The 20,016-nt window shown below is 43.9% G+C and overlaps 1 protein-coding gene across 4 annotated transcripts in view; it reads right to left on the bottom strand.

Annotated features, from left to right (window-relative positions):
- The window catches only part of lrp8 (low density lipoprotein receptor-related protein 8, apolipoprotein e receptor), an 86,880-nt gene that overhangs the window by 40,252 nt on the left and 26,612 nt on the right, over positions 1-20,016 (bottom strand). For all 4 annotated transcript variants that reach the window (XM_057037987.1, XM_057037985.1, XM_057037986.1 and 1 more), the window contains exon 3: positions 4,788-4,910. In XM_057037987.1, the coding sequence (XP_056893967.1) occupies positions 4,788-4,910 (123 nt within the window). The remainder of the gene's footprint in view (positions 1-4,787; positions 4,911-20,016) is intronic.

Genomic DNA, 20,016 nt, shown 5'->3' on the forward strand with positions numbered 1-20,016 from the left:
GCCACAAGCAGGGGTCACTAATTGAATTGAATTGAGTTGCAGGAAAAACGGCATGGCGGCTGCTGCTGCGTCGGTGACTTTTTCCCGTCTGATTGGCACGTACAAACTAAACAAGGGAGGAGGGTTGGCATAAACAGCAGTTCTTGTTCAGCTAAACACACACAGTTGCTGATATAGGCAAACTGGAAGCGTAAAGAATAAATTATACAGATGTGAAAACAAGTTTGCTTCACAAGAACCTGGAGCCAGTTGTGTGAACTGTTTCCTATTTTTGATGGCTACATTTCTGTTTCTTGCTTGTACTGCAAATCCTGTTTGGTAAAGAATCATTGAATGGAAGTTTGTGTGCCAAACCGTCGCAGCGGGTCCCTGAACAACAGTCGCGGCAATGCTGCTTTAAAAACTGTTGCGATATTAAACTCCACGTCACTGATAAGTGTGTTAATCTGCAGTGCAGGGAACAGGGAAGCTTGTGTTGGGCAGGTAATTGACACAGCCAAGGGAAAGAGTGTGTGTGTGTGTGTGTGTGTGTGTGTGTGCATGTGTGTGTGTGAGAGACTCACATCAAGTAAATTGAAGCATTCACTTGGAAAAAACTGTAGCAGATTAAAGATAAATTATATCAGTCTGAAGTGAAATATCAGAGTGGCCACAGCGTGTGCACCTTTCAAATGCCAGCCTCACACACACACACACACACACACACACACACACACACACAACACACACACACACACACACACACACACACACACAGGTTTGACCTGATTGAATGAGAAACAAGGTTACTGAGAGAGAAAGAGGGAGAGAGGGAGACGCCACCTGGGAAATTATGTCTGGTGCTAACGCTGCCTCAAGCATGAAATTGAAGCCATCCCACAATGCAACTCACGGGATCTTTCCCGTTCATATTCCAAAACAATTAACCAGCGTGACCTCTTGCCCCCTCGCTGTAATATGGTGGGCCCGCCTATTGTCTCCGGATCCCCGGCTCAGGAAAAACACACCTCAGTCGACTGGGGCGGGCGGAGCTGCTGACAGTGGAGCTTCGTCGAAGTTAAGGCTTTAACATTAGATGTTGGGATGGACAGCTGGCATCGCAGCTGCTCTCAGATCAGCATCTCAGACAGATTAAAACATCTGTTCCACACTTTTAGCTTGATCAGAGTACCACATGAGCACAAGTGAAGCAATACTGGACTCATTTAACCATTTAAAATTGATAAAATAAAGTGGCTCAGCACCATTAATAGTTTATTCCTTCTCCTTCCTTTGTAAATAAACTTAACAACAAACACAATGCAGCCTTTCTGAGCTTAACCCAGCAAAATCTTTTAACCCCCACAAGACTGAATTTTATGACTGCTTAGAGACCAGATTGGTGAAGCTGCGTTTTCTTCAGCGTTGCCATGAGCAACACTTAAATGCCTTTATTTGGAATGAACGTTTACAGTTTTAACATCACTGAACTGGAATCAGTTCTTGTTTCCCCACTCTTCTAATTTAAAATGGTTCATGATGGAAGTAGTAAGCCAGAACAACCAGATGTTGCGCAGCTGTCCTGCACTCCACTGTCTACTGTTACGTCCCATAATAACTCTGTGAAATAGAAAAAGAGGAAGTTTGCAGAGGCCCTGAAAATCAAGGCTACCAAAATATGGGGAAACCCCCCCGCTGTGATGAAAGGCTCCATTTTGACAGTCTGTGTCTTTAGACAAATCTGCACCAGCAGATGGAGTTCAATAAGAAGCAAAGTTTGAGTCAGAAAGTTTTGGCCTGTGCTGTGGAGGAATCCTCAAAGAGGCTACATGTTTTAATCAACGCCTGATTGTTGCCGAGTTATTTCATTAATAAAAGAGATGATCAGTGCAAAGGCCCAAAGTTTCATAGTCTTTAATATCAGCTCTCATATCAGCACCTCTGTATTACAAGAGTTTGTGATTTTTAGAAGGATTTGAATCTCTTATCTAATTTCTCCTCTTTGTCTTTCTCCTCTTAATGCTTAAGAATGAGGTTTGAAGCTGTTGAGCAAAGCCCATGTCAGGATGTCTGTGGCTTTTTCTCATGAATATAAAATATCTTCCAAATCAGACAAAGCTTAAGTGCTCTTTGCACAGCATTTGACTTGATTTCCAAACATCAGAAGCATCACTTTGGCTTTCGCATGGCGGCCTGATATGTGGCTGAGAGTCACTCTAATAACCTTTTATTTTGTCACACTTGGGTGGTGAGAAGTGCTCCTTTAATCCCTGGAGCGCACCTATGCAGCAGCAGAGCAGAAAGAGACCCCACGCATTAATTTACTCTGGAAATCGACAACACGGCTCCTCCGATCTGCACTAATTTTCAAACTGCAGGATTTACGACACCTGGAATTTGATACCTAAATCATGCTCGGAATACAAAGAACCCACAGAAAAGACTAGCAGCCAAAAATTAAAGCAGTTTCTCAATGTTAAGGACACCAGTTCAAACTTGAGCTTGAGCTTGAGCAAGTGTGTACTTCACTCCATGGCTGCTGCAGGTCATGGCCAAGGTGAAATGCATTGTGGGATACAAGTAAAGGCTGATGAATAGGTGTTAAAACAGGCCGATCATGTAAACTTGGAGCATACTTGCCCTTGTGCACTTGTGCATTTGAGGACATGGGGAGATGGGGACAGTACTCGGGTGGTGACAAGTGCGTATTATAATTATGAGCTAATGAAAGAGCAATCATTCAGCATGTTTATTGGATTGCAGACTGCCGTACAACAAAACAGCTATTACAGTTTTAGCAATTTATAAGCATTTTTTAAAAGCTTAGTACGTATAGATGTAAGCTTGTGGTCTGTTGTCTTTAAAGGAACTTTATATCTCACAAGGGTGAATAAGTGCTGTTGTTGTGAAGAATAGGCTGAAAATGTGATGACATGAGTCCAAAAAAGGAAGGCCGGGGTGTTAAAAACGGGTTGTTCTGGGTTGTGTTAGTTGGTGGGACCGATAACCACCTCGTATGAATTATGTGGTCGCTGAGGACAGGTTTTTAAAAGCAAACCCAGCAAAGGAAATTAGCAGTGTTTCCGTTGAAGCTACATTGACCCGTCCGCCTTGTTTATTTTCATCAATCACCCGTTTACTCAATAGGTTCTGGTTGCTGCTAACAGGACTAACGCCGCAGCGAATATGACAAATGATATCAGTGCTGTACATTATTGCAGAACACAGTGCGCAGACAGGCCCCCTCTTTGATGCCTAAACCACCACTCTGATGTGAACATGGTCCGCAGGAGCCCCTCCAGGCCCAGATTCATTTTCAGATGTGTAATTACAGCCGGCTCCTGAGGAGCTTGTGAGAGATCGTCTGCTCTGTCAGGGGCATCATCGGCGGTCCATAGTTAATCAGCAGTCCGCCAGAGGTCTCACAGATCAGCCCATTGATTCCCTCGGAGGGAAATCGATTCAATCAAAGACTCTACTTAAACTGAACTAATCAAAAAGTGGACGACACGACGGAGTAAAGAGGATGTGATACAAGCCAGCGTAACATGTTCAAACCTAGATTACATGAAGCAAAACCAAACTGCCTTTACAGGATTTTTATACGCAACGCAGGATTTAGGCTGATAGGTGAGTCTGAGTGTTTGCTTTAGTTGTTGAATTATTTTTTGATGCTTTTGAAAACTGCTTTAACCAGTTAACCGGCTACAGGGTGATAATATTACCAACAGATATTTTAAATACGTGCGGGATATATTTTAAAGAAATGTACACATGAGAAACCATTTACACTCATCTCTCCATTCAAACACGCTCACGGATGTGCGTGTGGCCGACAGGATCGATGCGTCTGAAAAGCTCTCGCGGCGTTCAACCTTGATTAGATATAATGAGACGAAACCACAAGTCCACTTATCTGATGAAATGACTTACAGATTCACCTTGTGATGAATACTAAGTGCAGAAATCGACTTTATACACAAGTCAACGGTATGCGAGGGCACACTCCGCAGCTTTGTGAGTGCATATAGACGCTTCTACACACGTCACAACTGGCCCGATCACACTCCCAGGGTCTTCAAAAGGGTCTTTGATCACCTCTTTCAAAATCATCTCAATAAAAAATGCCAGCTGGTGGCAGTTGAAGCCGCGAAGGAAGTTCTGATCGGCGGAAGAATACACAAGACTGACCTTTAATTTGCACTCGGTTCAGTGACTTATAAAAGACCGGTCGCGTAACACTGATGTATAAATGCAGGTGGAAACATTGCAATATATACGTCTGCATACACGTCTCTACCTTTGCTACAATAACTGTTGAGTGATTTGCTGAGAACAGAAATCGCACAACTACTGTGGGAAGTGTTCAGTTTTCATCATTGTGGCAGCATGTGGCCTCGACACGCGTCAGCGTCTCCAATAAGGGCTGTTTCTAAAGTGCTCAGTTTCTCATAATTACGTGATTACATGCTGAGAACAGACTGGAAAAGCTGATGAAGTATGTGAGTGCAAAAACACGTGACCTGCTGCTTGCAAACACAGCTAACAATAACTGCCAAATGCATTCCTATACGCACAATTATTCATTCCTGAAATTCCGAGCTTTATTCCTTGCCTTTGGAACCTTGAGACAGGTTTATGTGAGCTGATGTAGTGAGACACATATGGCTGGATTGTTTAATGAACACAGTTGGCGCTCTCCCTTACTGCCCTCAGCTCTAGCAGAGTACGCAAACTGGAGCCGTGGCGTCGTTCATCTCGACACACAGCCGTTGGAAATTATACGTCTTTGCAGCTACGATACTTACTGCAGATTGCATCAGCCTCATCAGAGCCATCGGCGCACTCTGGCTCGCCATCGCAGCGCCACCGGGCTGGAACGCACTGGCCGTTCTTACAGGTAAAGTCCGTGGTCGCGCATGTCTTCTTTGCTGTGAAGGGAAATATCACATTAGCAACACCACAACAAGAGGACTCAGTCCATTTTCAACCTTTTAACACACTTCAGGTGTAAAATTATGTTAAACGCTCTTTGCTCCGAGCAGGATGATCGAAGAATTCTGAAGAATAAACCCAGTTCGACAGGTCTGAGCATCGGAGTGGATGCTCCAGGGGTATTTGAGCTCTTCTGTGGTTACCGCGCATTGGCAGCCATAGCAGAAGCATCAGTGGAAGCAAAAGCACAGAAACTACAGGGCATGTCTCATTCCATCAGGACATCAGCCCTCAAACGGATGAGGAATTTTTCTGCTCAGCCACCATCAGAACCTGCTTCAGATTATTATGAAGTTTCTTTTGACTCAAAAACTATTTCTACACATGGGCAAACAATACCAAGCTTGAGTCTATCACAGTAAAAGTGTGTGTGTGTGTGTGTGTGTGTGTGTGTGTGTGTGTGTGTGGTGTGTGTGTGTGGGGAAGGGGGTGGGGGCTCTATTTGACAGCAAGAGCCGCTGGAAAAGAGAAAGCACTTGCTTGAACCTGGTAGCAATGACTTTGGCCTGACCATGATGAAATATACTGTATACAAGGGGGGTAGGTGGGTGACAAATGGCGAGCGTGTGTGTATGAATAATGCTGCGAGCTTTCTCTAGTGCCGTTTGTGCTGGGGTGATTTCTTCTGATCAGCAAGTAACTGTGTAGGTTCTCATCTTTCACTTAAGTCCGGCGCTGCTGTGGACCACCTCCGTGACCATTTATTTAAAGCTGATGAAAATGTGACTTAAGCTGTGTCGCGCTTTAAATCACCCTTATTCTATGGTAACAAGGTAGCTCCAGAGCATTTCCTGTAGCACACGACTGTTCAGTCACTCAAACTCTACTTTTAGCTTCACACATCACCAAGATGGAATTTCTTCTGTTGCTTCTCCTGTTGCTTCTCCTGTTATTTCCTTAATTTCAGGTGAGTTTGTAGTGGTGATCGGTGTTTTCCAATGGTTCAGTACTGCAGTCAACCTTTTACTGCCCTGAGGATGTGCTACAATAAGCTATATTCAGTGTGTAAATGTATATATTAGCTTCTATACATGGTTGGCTTTGAACAGTTTACTGTGCAGATAAAGCATGTCTACCAGTGCTCATTATATTTGTATGTATGAGAAAAATATGGCCAACAAACACAAAGGGACCTTTAGTGTAGATTATTAATTCTGAGAATAGAGGAGGAAGAGAAAGTCTTAGAGTGATGGAATTGGAAAAAGGTGAGGGCCTAGAATTAATAAAAGCGTATCCCTGGAGACCACAGGGGGAGCAGAGCTGCAGACAGAGGTAAACAGACAAGATGAGGGGAAAGGATTATGGGTGCAGCAGTAGGAGACAAGGTTAAGAAGGATGCAGAGGTGGTGTGTAGCGGACTGGAATCACAACAGACGGAGGAAATCCTCTTCTTCACATCAAACACAAAAAACTGTACCCCCCCCCCCCCCCCCCCTCTGCTGAACATCTTTCCCTCCATCTCTGCCTACAGCGTGATAACAGAGCCAGCAGAACCACAGTGGAGGTTAAAACACACCTCCGCCTAGATTAATCTTCACCTTTAAGATCCCAGCAGCGCTCACTATAATCCCATTCAGTCCATTCAATTTATGTCCGGAGTCACTGGTGTTGTGGACAATATCCAAACCCCAGAAGGATTCCTTAAAACCTGACCACACTTTTCTGTAATCCTTTGAAAATAAAAAAACAAGTTGCTTCAGGAATATGATTCACCTTGGCCCTTCCCCACTGTACACAAACAAGCATGACCTTTTATTTCTGTAAAAATTACACCAGTGGATGTTAGACATAAGCCAAAAGAGCAACATCTGGTCTAAATGTTGAAGGACATCATACATAATGCAATATATGGATATTCGCTGCACCAAAAAACTGCACCACACACACACACACACACACACACACACACACACACACCACACACACACACACCACACACACACACACACAAAACAATAACTACTTGAAAAGACACACATACACAAACACACAAGCAGCTGCTTACATTTACATTATGATGCACTGAAAGGGGCCCTGCATGATGTGTCATCCATATGGATCAGCCAAAACCATCTGTATGAGCTCAGGGAGGGAACATATATGTGTACATACTGTACTGAGGAACCGTCATCGATTTAACACTTTCAAATTTTACCCTGAGGTTAAAAACATGATAGTTTAACCTATATAACATGAAACTGAAGAGTTTTTGGGTTTTTTTAACCTCGATATGTTCACATGTGCTGTTTTTATTCATCGATAAATCCCATAAAAATCATTTCTGCTTATAAAATTCCTCACAAAAGATCGGGAAAACCTACAGTTGTGCTTTGCACCCATTACTGGATTATCCCAGCAGGATGGCAGGTAAGTATGGACCAGACAGGATCCATAAAACTGCCACAATGAAACAACATGTAGGTATTATGTGACAGATTAGGAGACTTATTTTACCCAAAACTGCATAGTTTCTCAGAAAAGTATGAACTTGAGAATATATATGAGACAAATGTTATGGGCATAAACAGTTTATTTTTATGCATTTACGCTTGTCGGTCAGAGTGTGTGTAGAAAGAGGAGGGAGAGGCGAAAAATGGATTTGCCTCTGCTGCTGCCCTTGGTTAAAGAGTTAAAGAATGTGGAGCTTCAGTATCAGGACAGAGGCCGTTTATCAGCGGGCAGAGGCTGAACCATTACTGCCAACCAGTGTGACAGTACGGGAATAACCAAACATAATTTTAGTTTTGGAAGGGATTTAAAAGCCTGTGCAACTAGATTTCTTTAGATTTGAGAGGCCTGCGCACGTGTGTGTATAAACGTGTGTGTTCAACACAAACTACAAAAGCTGGAGATGTGAGGATCCAGCTCTCCAGATCAAATACACCACATATTCGGCTCCATGGAACACATCAAACACCACCCACTGGTTCAAAGGAGCTGGCTACCATTTCACGCTCCCTCTCTGGACACAGGTGCGTCACGCCCGGGGGGCTTCGGTGAGTCAAACGCAGCCGCGAATCGAACTTGAGAAGTTGAACAGAGTAAAGGTGATCCTGCATGAAGGTACAACCATCAACGAGCTTTCATACTTTCCTTTTTTTGGTGGGATTTACATTAAAATGAGCAGCACGTGGGGTAGAATAATTATATGAGCATTTGTTGGGGAAGGCAATTAAATAAATAAATATGTACATGGGGGGATCATCAGCAGGAGCGGAAGGGCTTAAACGGCAGCCTCTGCCTGCAGTCTGCGCTCTCTTTGATCACATTAGCAGAAATAATTAAAAGCACGCCCTCTGAGTCAACCATCTATGCCTAACACCTTTAACAAATATTAATTTAACATTACAGCTCAGGCTTCGCGAGCATGTAGTGTAGATATGCAACATAGGCCTTGATTAATGTGTCGATGTTTAGATTGGGAAAGCAAAATCGACAACACATATGGTACAGGACTAATTTATCTCTCCATGCATGCACTTGGCCGGCGGAACTGAAGCATCTCTTTGGGGCATGTTAAGCCATTGTCCTCTTGGCTTCGTGTTGTTGCCAAATCCCTGGATTTTTACTCAATAATGATGTCTGCCAAAGCTGCAGACCCTCCAAATCCTGGCACATTCTGGGCTCCTGATGCTCGTACCCTCATATATAAGAATGGCATTACAGCTCAGCAAAGCAGCTTAGACATAGAGGGCAACAAGGATGATGGTGTTGGGGGGATTAATGACCATATTATGATCCCAAGGAACATTAATGGAAGTTAGAAAATGACAAGTGCCAGTCAGTGATACTCTGCCTCCAGCATTTTCTCTTTAACTACACCACCAGACATTCAAATCATATAGAATGATTTTAATTACTTTAATTAATAGTTGAGACAGCAATGTTTAAGCTGTGTTTAAGCCATGCACTAATGAAGTTGGAAAGACCAATTTTCCAATTTTTAAGATGTACTGTAAACAGCCCAGCTTTATACACACACACACACACACACACACACCACACACACACACACACACCCAGCAACAGGCCATCTGGGTGACATCCGGCTCTCCAGATTGACCTGCATTGATTTATTAAACAGTCAGACACTGATACTTGCCCTGTGATGCACATACACACACACAGACGACAAAGAAACACTTAATACCCCACCAGCCCACCCACCCCGGTGCTCCAATCTCATCAGACTATTGGACGGTCACTTTCCTAGACGGGGTCATCGTTTTAATGACATCAACTTTACGATCCTTTAGCCATCCCCACCCACACATATAAAACCCATACAGCACTAAATTTACCAGGGGGCTGTCAATGCATTTAAAGTGATGTCATCCCCAGCGAAATCGAGATGGATGAGCTTCCTCGGCGTGCTTCACTGTGTAATATTTCAATTTGAGTTTACAGATGTGTTTTTATGGGTCTGAACGCAGCTGATGGGATTTCACTAATTGGAGTTATAATGTGGCACAGTAGGAGGAAAAAAAAGTGCTTTTATGGTGACCTCGTTTCAAAGGTCAGGAGATACACTTACACACACCTACTCATGCGTTCACTCACACTAAATGTCCCACTGGAGTCATAAAGCGGTGCGATGGCGATGGACTGGGGGAGGGGATATACAGTACTATATAACACCACAGTTAGTCAATCCCTTTGTGGTTACCCACACGGATACACACACAAACACACACATGTGCAGCCCGCTTGTGTGTGTGTGCTGAACATGCAGGTACATATTTTTAGATTTTCATTGTCGACACAGAAATGTTGACTGATAAATAACCCGATAATTCCAGAAAAGTCATTTTTTAAAATAGATCGCAGGGTCATTGCTGATCCTGAAGGTCAACTCCAAACATTAAAGCAGCTGCACTCCAGTGGCAAAATCAAGATTCATCAACACAGCTCTGTAATTACTCTCCTGCTGAGTGACTGACTGACACTCAGACGCGAGATACCCCGACCCGATAACAATGAGGAAAAAGCCTTTCACGAGAAAACAACATTCCCGCTGACTGTATGAATCTATGCTCCCCGCCACTCTTGTATTTCCCCTCATTTCCACCCCGGTGCTTCCACCATCGCCATTCAAGCCCCGAATCGCAGGCATGGGGCGCGCTCGTCGCTCCACAAATGACAAATTACTTCTGGGCTTATTATCAAAAATCAGCGCTGGCCAGAGGGAGTGGTCATGGAAACGGGGAGAGGAAGAGGTGCTGGGGAGCCAAACAAAGCCTGCTGAGCGTTTGCAGATAAAGAGGGGCGCGTTTCTCCCCGCGCAGACGATCCAAAAGAAGCCTATTCGATCACAAATGGCTGTCAGGCGGAAGCGACGCTCAGCCCTACAAAGGTCACCAGCACTTGGGTTGCTTGGACAGTCTTGCTTCTTTGTGATTTAGCTCAGATGTGCATAAAAGAGAACTAATATTTGCCAAAGTGACAAAAACAAATCCTGCGATGTGCTTTTGTGCAGCGCTGTGAGCTTTGTCTGGTGACTGTGGAACACCATTATGTTGTGTGACGCCCCGACCCCGCCCCTCTCTGTGTTCTCCCAGTTAAACAAACCACTGTACCCAGTCGCCGTCTTTTGTCTGCTACGCTCCTCTGACACACTCGCTCGCATCCTTGGCACTTTGGCTATTTCTCTCCTTTCTTCTTGTCCTCCCATCCATTTTCCCTTTAGCAGACAGTTGTGTGTTGTGACGCACGGATGGTTTTAAAGCGCAGCGAGTCCTTAAATGAAACCGTTCGTCTGTTTGAAAATAAATTTAAAAATTAAAATAAATACTGGGTGAAGAGATTGGTTTGAGTGCTTGATTGAAGCAAGGTTAGGAGAGAAGTAAAGAGCAGGATGCAATTTCTATGACTGCACCAAACAAACAAAGAAAAGAAAGGAAACCAACTAGAAGTAGGTTATTTTGTAGTGAATTTCAGGATTATTTGGTTCCGTTGGTGTAATTTCTATGACTGTCAACGTTCTGTTGAATACACCAGCACTGCGGGAAATAAAGTGATTTGTCTCTCTAACCAGATTGTGCATCCTCCCCGTGATCCTGATCGGTTCCTGACATTCCCACAGTGCTCAGCAGCATCTCGGTGCGGACTTTTTCCCCGAACTCAACGTTGTGTCTGACTGACTGATTTCATCACTGGTGTCTAAAGCACAATTTTACCAAGTTCAGATAATCCAATTAAGGCCTACATGTAGCAACTCTGAATAACTGAAAGATGGATCGACTCTTCATGGCCCCCCAATTCTGCTTGCTCTGGGAACTTTATGGGAGGGAAGAGGAGAGCGATTTGACACAGCCTTTGTTGCGGCTTATGAATCATCTTTCTTTATAACGCGGCCAAAAGAGCTCGTCCGTCTGCTGTAATCTCAAAGCATCTCGGCACAGACGGGAGAAACTCCTTGGAGCAGCTCTGTGGTCATTAATGAGGTGTGAAAGTTCACATTTTACAATTAAATCGATGGCATGGGGGGGTTAGTTTGTCCATCCAATAGTTTTAAATTACATCTTTGCATCAAAACCCCACCATAACTAACGTGAACATCGGGCTCTACACAGCCACATGTTCATCTATAGAATATATTTACTGTGCTGTGGCTGGAAAGCTTGTAAATCAGTGGTATCGCTCACCAAACCTTCAAAAACCCAAAGGAAAAACCCATATTTTTAGGTCAAAAACCTTGCAAAATATAACAAATAAGGCCATTTCCTCTGCAGGCATCTGCTGATTTAACATAGCGGGGATATTTATGATAGATAATTATTCCTTTCATGTTTCTGTCTTTTGGGTAATTTGTTTAAATTTACCGCGGGGAATTGGGGCAAGGTTTTCCTTGTGAGGATTTCAACCCTACTTTCCATATATTAATTCAGCAGAAGCATCAAATTACCATCAAACAGTGACGCAAACCTAATCAACAAGGAGGGTAGCCACAGATGAGGACAGTTCTGGACAGAAGTGACCTAAAGTTACCTCTCACTGTGTGGCTCTGTTGAATGGTGTGGTATCAGTGGGCACATTTGAGCAATAACCTCTTTCCCATTTCCTTTTTATGCATGCTTCCCAGTCACCTAGGTGTATCCACGGATACCCAAACCCACTGGAATACAAATACGACCCAGACACTCGCCTCTCAGCCCTATTACTACCCAAACACACACACACACACACACACACACACACACACAACTTCTGTCTGCTCGGCCGTCTCTCACACCATTCCCCCTTCATTAAAAGCTTCAACAGGCAGTCACAGGGGAGTACAGAGGAGGTCTGTGGGGAATCTTTCTTCACTTTCACTTCAAAGATAACTCAGAATTTAGCTGGAATAAATTACAATCTGTGCGGTTAATCCGACAAAAGTGGTCCTGACTTCAATCCATGTATGTTAAAGTGTTCGCTGATGACGCCTTGTTTTTCAGATGGGTGAAATCTACATCTGCTGGATTGTAAGTGTGTGTGTGTGTGTGTGTGTTGGGGGGGTGCCCTTGGACTCCACTGAAAAACCCCAGAGAGGGCTGATGAAAGGGCTCCCAGCAGGTACTCTTGGCCAAACAACACAATGGTGGAATAACCACCGTCCATCGTAGCCAAAAGTAGTGCCAGAAGGGGACGTGGATGAAGGGCAGAGGGTGGGTGCCCGTCCGTGGTGGGGTGGGCAGGTTTTAGAGCCTGCAGTGTGCGGGCACGGCTTTTCGATAGTACAGAACAAAACCAACCTCTTCATGGCCATCCAGCAATGCAAATTGGCCTTGATCAAGGTTTCACACTCGGCTTCCAGCGAACAAAGTGTAAATGCCGGCTCTTTGGCTGGATCCTGAAGTAACGACCCCGTCTTCTGTCCTCTTTCAACTGGCCAATTCATTCACTCTCACAACCAAGTCGCATTTGGACGCACACAGGTCATTTTCATCCAGACTAACATTCTCTTCCAATCCACGCAGGCCCAACTATCTCCCCTCCGGCGGTTTGACGCAGAATCCCGCAGGGGAATTTCTCATCGAGCTCAGCATGAAACGCGTCTGATAGCAGTCATCAAAGTCGTCTGTGCCAAAGGGCTGCGACAGGTAAGACTCAAAACTAGGTGCACAATTGTGGGACAAAGCAATCAAGAAAGAAAGTGATTGCATGCTAAACAGCTTCTTAGAGTTGGCCTCAACCTATTGTCTTAAAAAGACAAAGACATGTCCTGGTGTCTAAATGTATTTATCATATCAACAGATCACCATTTTTGATGTTATCCTTGATTAGCACCGATTGGTAAAGTATCTCCTGATGCTTAGAAAAGGGGTAAGATTGGCATTTATCTGTTGGAATGCTAATTTCAAATGTCTGATCTCAGTTACACAACAACACACAGCGCATCTCTATTTTGTTTGGCCCTTTCCAAATAATGAGAACAATACGGGCCCGGCCATTTATCATATGTCTCCTGCTATTTTTCCTGAGTCCCTTCCTGATTACTCCTTAGAGGCCAGGCTGTTTAATATTCTTTAGAGCTCTATGAACAGGACAGGCCCACAATCAGAATGCAAGGAAGTCCTCTTTCAGGCGGTGAAGGAGTAATGGTGCGGGGGTGAGGCAGCTGAGGCTTGTCTACCATGTAAGCAACGCTTTAAAGATCACTTTTATAAGCATGCAAAAGAGCGCGGAGGAAGGTGGAAGTATCCTGAACATCTTTAACAAAGCTTTGGTAGCACAAAAACTGTTTACAGACGTTTGTGCGGAGCCGCGCCTGAATACCCTTCTGATTTACTACGAGTGAGAATGTTGCTTCTGAACCTGTCAAAGGACAAAACAGAGAAGAGGAAGCCGCGTTGACAGTAGGAACAAAGCAGCTAAAGTCAGGAGAAAGTGAGCGTTTCCTCAGAGTAACACCGACACCAAAGTCAGTGTAAGTGGATGCAAACTGCTCAGCTAGTTAGAGAAATAGGGTGAGAAGTTTCACAGCTCGTCTGAAAAAAAAATACAGGAGGAATGAATCCAGAATGTAAATATTCATACCAAAAAACCCAAAATTTCTACAGCTTCAGGCTTTTAATGTCATTTTCATATTTGTAGAAGCTTGCCATTGATAATTTAATTCAATATCTACATTATGGTGGTCTAATTATTCCAGGATTATTGCTCTGAACTGCTTTGCTCTGCCTGAGCACTGTATCACTCACCTCCTGTCTATTTTCTCTCTCTGCACACTAAACAACCTCTTTATGTGCTGCATGTCACCGAGATTGCCTGGCTGAAGCTTTCATGCCTGACGGATAAGGGGCCCACAGGAACCGACTGGGCCCTGATAGAGGAATAGCGGTCGGGAGCGAGCGTGTGCTCCAGCCCCCTTTAGCACCCAAGAGGAATAATTTACAGCTCTGCCACAGTTGATTTCCCTTACTACATCTAAAGGCACTCAGAGGCTGGACGAAACACAGCGAGCCGAGTAGAGGATCCCACACGGGCGCTGAAAGGAAGCGCAGTGGTTGGTTTTAACGTCTATGGATGCAAGACATTTGGCCAACTGTCCAGAAGACCGATTTCCACATATTAAACCTCTGCTATGTAGAATCTACTCACTTCTTATTTAACAAAGATCTACTTTTGTCTGTCATGCGCTGAAAACGTCACCGTCTCTTAATAACTCCAATTGTCCTAAATTTTCAACACTCCACTGACTTTTTCATTTATTTCACATAAAAGTAATTCTCTCAACACACACACACACACACACACACACCAGTTGGGCAAAAAAGAAGAGATTAGCTCTGACATCTGCCTCAGTGTGTATTGTCCTCGTCTCATTTGTATGGAACCTAATATCACCCTAACCTTTACGCCGTGCGCTACTTCGATTGCATCAGAATAAAGCTGCCTCGGCAGCGAGCCAATTATCTTCTGAATGGTACCACAACACTGCCCACACCACCGCTGAACGCTCCAAACAACCAACAGTGCTGGGAAAATGACAAATCTGGGGCAGACCGGTGACATAAGAGAGGAAAATCCAATTGAGTACGTAATGAAATCCCTCCCGCTAAAAAGTGCGTGAGGCTGTATTTTTGACGAAACTTAATCTGCATTTAAGGATGAAGCAAAATTCTAGTTTCCATTTATTCATTACTATTAAATAGCATAGAAAGCTGGATGACTGGTAAGCATCATAAGGATGTTTAACCTTGAAATCTTTAAGACATTAAAAAAATGCTGACTTTGAGGGTTTATTTGATGAGTTTATTCGTCTTTCAACCATTGGTTATTTTAAAATCCATGGAAAGGCCATCAGTGTTCACATCTACACCAAAATATCCATGATAAAAGCAACAATTTTGCTAACGCTAACATGTCAAAGGATGTGTGCTGTGTTCTACACATGTTATGTTGAAGCTGTGTTGTGTTCAAGTTGTTAAGTAGAGAGAAAAGTGAAAGGTTGTCAGCGATGCTCCGCGCCTCCATCAGTTCGCCTCCACACAGATAAACAGGTGGATTTTCCCAACTTCAGTCAAGCATGGAACAATCCACCTTTCAGCCCTTTTATTCCTGTGGATCCTAACTGAATTACTTGAAGTCATTGGAGGGGAAGAAGGAGCATCCTGACCTGGCTAAAGCTGAACAGACTCGGAATTTTGATGCGAGACGGGATCTCGCGTTGAAAGTCTGTAATCTCTGATGAAAACAGATGCTTCTTTGCCAAATATGCCCAAATTGCACCTGCACCGTCCAGGCCGACTAAAATAGTCCCAGCATTGCCATTGACAGATGTTTGGTTACTAAAATGTTTCCACAGCGGGTTTGAATTTAGCAGCTAACTCACAGGTTTTATTGTAAATAACTCGCGTAAGTAACTCACAACAGGCAACAGTTGTGAATCTGTTTTATGTTTAACACATCAAAGCAGGGGAAAAATGAGAGAAAACGGAGATACACTACAGGGTCAAATTGGACACTTGGTGAGAAAAGATCACGTAATGGGAGCAAAGTGAAAGAAAAGGATGTGGAGGCTAAACTCTGAACTCCGTTTTCCATTTTCTCAAACACAGAGCAGCCATTGTTCACTAAAGGTCTTTAAGCCTGTGCATCAGTCTGCCTCAGCCCTTCCACCCCATACAGGCTGACAACTATAGGCTTGAACTCTGAGATTAATGCTGTCCCCTTCTCTCTCCCTAACATGGGCCCTATACTTTATAAAGGGCCTCCTCCCCATCATTTAGCCTGGACATCCACACATTAGCGGACAGAGCCCTCAACAACTCTTTGGCAGGAGAACATTGTCGAGGCGTAAGAGATGTAGTTTCAAATGCTGGAGATGACTGGCTGAAGGGTGGCGTCTTTTATAAATCGCAGCCTGTAGAGCTGGAGGAAACATTTCAAGCTAAACGAACCAAGAATTCCATCGAAACCTGGGATTGCTGAAGTCTGTAGCTGCTTGCGAGACAAGTAAGCAGAGGTGAGAAATGAGAACATGTCAAGTTCTTTGTGAAAACTCGGGGCCCCCACTGATAAGAAGCATACACAGATCAGACGCAGTGGAGACAATTTACAATGTGGAAAAGTGCAGAGATCTCTGCATCCACGCAACTGCATTGCAGTTATTTCTACAGATCTCAATCACTGAAATTGGGAAATTTACCGATAAGAATAAACAAATGGAGAAAAAAGGTTGAATTAAAGGATATGAAAAAGCAGGAAGTGGAATAAAAATGAAAACCAGGCCTGGATGCTGCTGGTAGAGGTGCAAAACAAGCACATCTAAAATGAAGGCAACAGCCAAAAAGGCACTTTTAACAAACAGGACAGTAATTTGCTAGAAACTTTCTGATAGATACTAGTGACAGCAGGCTGTTTGAGCAATAAGTACCTCTAATGGCAAACATGGAGATAAGCGCCGTCCTTACGCAGCTTCGCAAAACAAATGGTCTCATTATTGCTGATTAAAAGAAGGTGGAGAGCATTTTATCCAGAGCAGCCAATAAGAACCATTATCTCTTTGGCCACTTAAAGATGAATTCCGCATAAACACACAATTATTGCTTTAAGAATCTCGGAATTAAAATGATAAACGCACCTTTAAGCTCCTATTTTGCTCATCACACATGTTCGTCTCTGTTTGCTAAGCACACAGTAAAAGCTTGAAGGTGCCAGGATTTGCAACAGTTGCCGCAACGGTTGTTTTGCCTTGTCAATATACGACAGGAGAGGCTGAGGATGAAGGATGTTGGCTGAAAAAGCCTAAAACGCAGGATGCTGCAACAGAAAGAAAAAAGAAAACACAACAGGCCCCCTCTGCCAACACTCCAACTCAAGCACATATATGGAAGCTGATAGATATGGAACCATTCAACATGGAAAACTGGCTGGGTGTGTATTCAAATAGTATCTCTCTGAGGTGGCCTCAACCTCACAGCTCTATACAACAATTTGTTGGCCTGATGCTTCATAGAAGGCAAAGAAAACCTGATTTTAATGGAAAGTTCTAGCTTATTATGGACCAGCAAATTGCTCGTGACCATTGGCGTTGCAGATATTATACAAAAAAAGTGAGACATTTCAGGAAGAACATACTTTCAATGCAGGTATTCACAAAAGTGATCACATTAATTGTACAATAAGTCTGGAAAAACACACATAAGTATAATATATAGAGCAGTTAAAATATTTATCATGGCAGCAGGAAAGCTGCCTTCCGAACTGAACTGAACAAAAGTAATTAATTTAAACTGCCAAAAAAAACCCCGAAGAAATACTAATAATCATTGCATTTTTAATAGTGCGGCAGCATTTGTTTGTTTGAAGTTTATATCAAATTATCAGACGTGGATCTGGGCAACAACATAAACCAAATTGGATTCCTTTAATGCATATCATTATCACATCATTAGTGCAGATTATTCTGAACCCATAAACTATTGAAACGTGAACCCTAATGAATCCACAAATGCCAAAAAGAAAGAAAAAATCTCAAAAGCTCTCGCTAATTATGCAGAGGCAGATCCACCATGACCATTCATCCTCAGTCTGAAGGAGGACTGGAGCCCAGGGGGGGTCGCCAGGTCAGAGGGGAACAGCAGGTATCGTCCTGGGCTTGGCAACGAGGCCCGTCTCTCTGCAGGAGAACCAGGAAGCACCCGACAGAAACCCAACCGCAACAGCAGATAAGGCAAAAAATAAATTCAAAATTCTGCTTAGAATCAATCAGCTGGTTTTTTAAAAAAAAAATCACGCAGGAAATTGAGGCCCATTTTCAGTGACTGCTATTGTTTTGAAAAAGAAATAAATGGAAAAACTCTGCAAAATGTTAAAATCTTTCATTTGAATTGATTTTTTTAAAAGCTATTTTCACTCCCGTTTAAGCGAACCCACTTCAGATTGACAGGAAAATGCCAAAATGACTGACTTTGATCAAATCTCGGCTCATTCATTTCGTCATCTGCCGTCGCTGTGAGCTCTTGGCGGCTGACTGCTGCCCCTTTGATGTAAAAACATGCCCTTTGGCAAATATACGGCTGTGGAGAGCCCTGCTAAATTATCCAAAAACATTTTCTTCATGCACTTTCATCACGCCCAGAGAATACAAGCAAGGTGAGCGCGGGGCTTTAAAGGATCGGCGCCGACGCTCGGATGTGATGGACGATTGATTGAGATGCGGCTTCAAAAGGACGTCTACCCAGAGCGGCGCGAGCGAGCGCGCTTTCATTGTTCCGCTCATCATCCAACAGAATCATTTATGACATTCCAACCGGCTGCCGAGCAAACATTGGCTCTGGACCTGCTCTTTGAGAATGACTAAAGCCATGGAAGAGCTCAAACCAACGTGGTCTGACTGCATTTGCACCCCCTCCCCATTCACCAATCATTCTTCAAATCATTTTATTTTACTTCTCTCACACGAGAAAAACAAGACAAAGAATATCTGGCTCAATATTTTGCTGCCAGCTCAGCAGAAATGTCCTCCAGAGAAGGCTGAGATACGAACCTTCACTGTGTCTCCTGGATCATTGGGGTCAAGCACCTGTAGAACTTAAGCAAACAAAGCTTCTCGCTACGCTAATCGTGTCCGTCTCACCTTTAGTTAAGACTGGCTGCTTCATGTGCTTAATATCCCCAACTCATTACACCGTACAGTATTGCCTCCGCTGGCAGGAGGCAGCTTACAGAGCTCAGCTGCATCGATCCATCTCGGAGATGCTTAGACATGCCTGCGCCGGGGCGAGGAGGAGCGGCGGGGCAGCCGGGCGTTCACTCCGAGTGAGATGTGGCCTTCTTCCTCAGTGAAGTAATGATAGTAGTGAAATCTCATTTCACGTCTCACTGCCGTGTTTGCAAAAGCGCATCGGCGGAGGCACATCCCCGGACATCGGCCCGGCGCTAAGCTCAACCTGTCTGGCAGCGGGACCCGTCTCCAGAAGATGGAGAGAGAGAGCGAGAGAGTCGCCAGGATGGAAACTCATGGGGCACAGCCGAGGGCGACGGTTCCAGGACAAATGTTGACCACGTCTGCTTCTTTGCTTGCTAATGGCTTATTGATCACACAGCCCATGAATCTAGCTTTCCTTCGCTGAAGTCGTCTTCATCCATGTGGGTGAAGGAAAGCCAGATTGGATCATTCGACCTGCAAAGCTGTTGTTCTTTCCACTCAGTCCAGCTGGTCAAGGACCAACGGTGGCTCCCTCAACTGTGTTTGATGTTTTTTTTTTTTTTTTTTTAAACAAAAGGCTTTACAGTCAGACAACTATCAATCACTGTCAATATAGTGTCACATATCAATGTGTGACGTTAACTGTTTGAGATATAAGGTCATTATCTAATCACTTCATTTGGTCTTGTACTTTTCTCTTTTTCTCCTCTCATAACTTAATTCCACTTTCTAACTGGCGCGCACACACACACACACACACACAACGCACACACACACACACACACACACACACACACAGAGTCATGACCCCTAATAACCTCTGCTTTCTGTGAATCCGTGCACACAGATTGGACCCTGAAGTCTGGTTCCTGGCCTCACTTGCTGTGCAAATGAAGGTCTTGAGG

Source organism: Takifugu flavidus, chromosome 7 (assembly GCF_003711565.1).
Source record: "Takifugu flavidus isolate HTHZ2018 chromosome 7, ASM371156v2, whole genome shotgun sequence".
Lineage (NCBI taxonomy): Eukaryota > Metazoa > Chordata > Actinopteri > Tetraodontiformes > Tetraodontidae > Takifugu > Takifugu flavidus.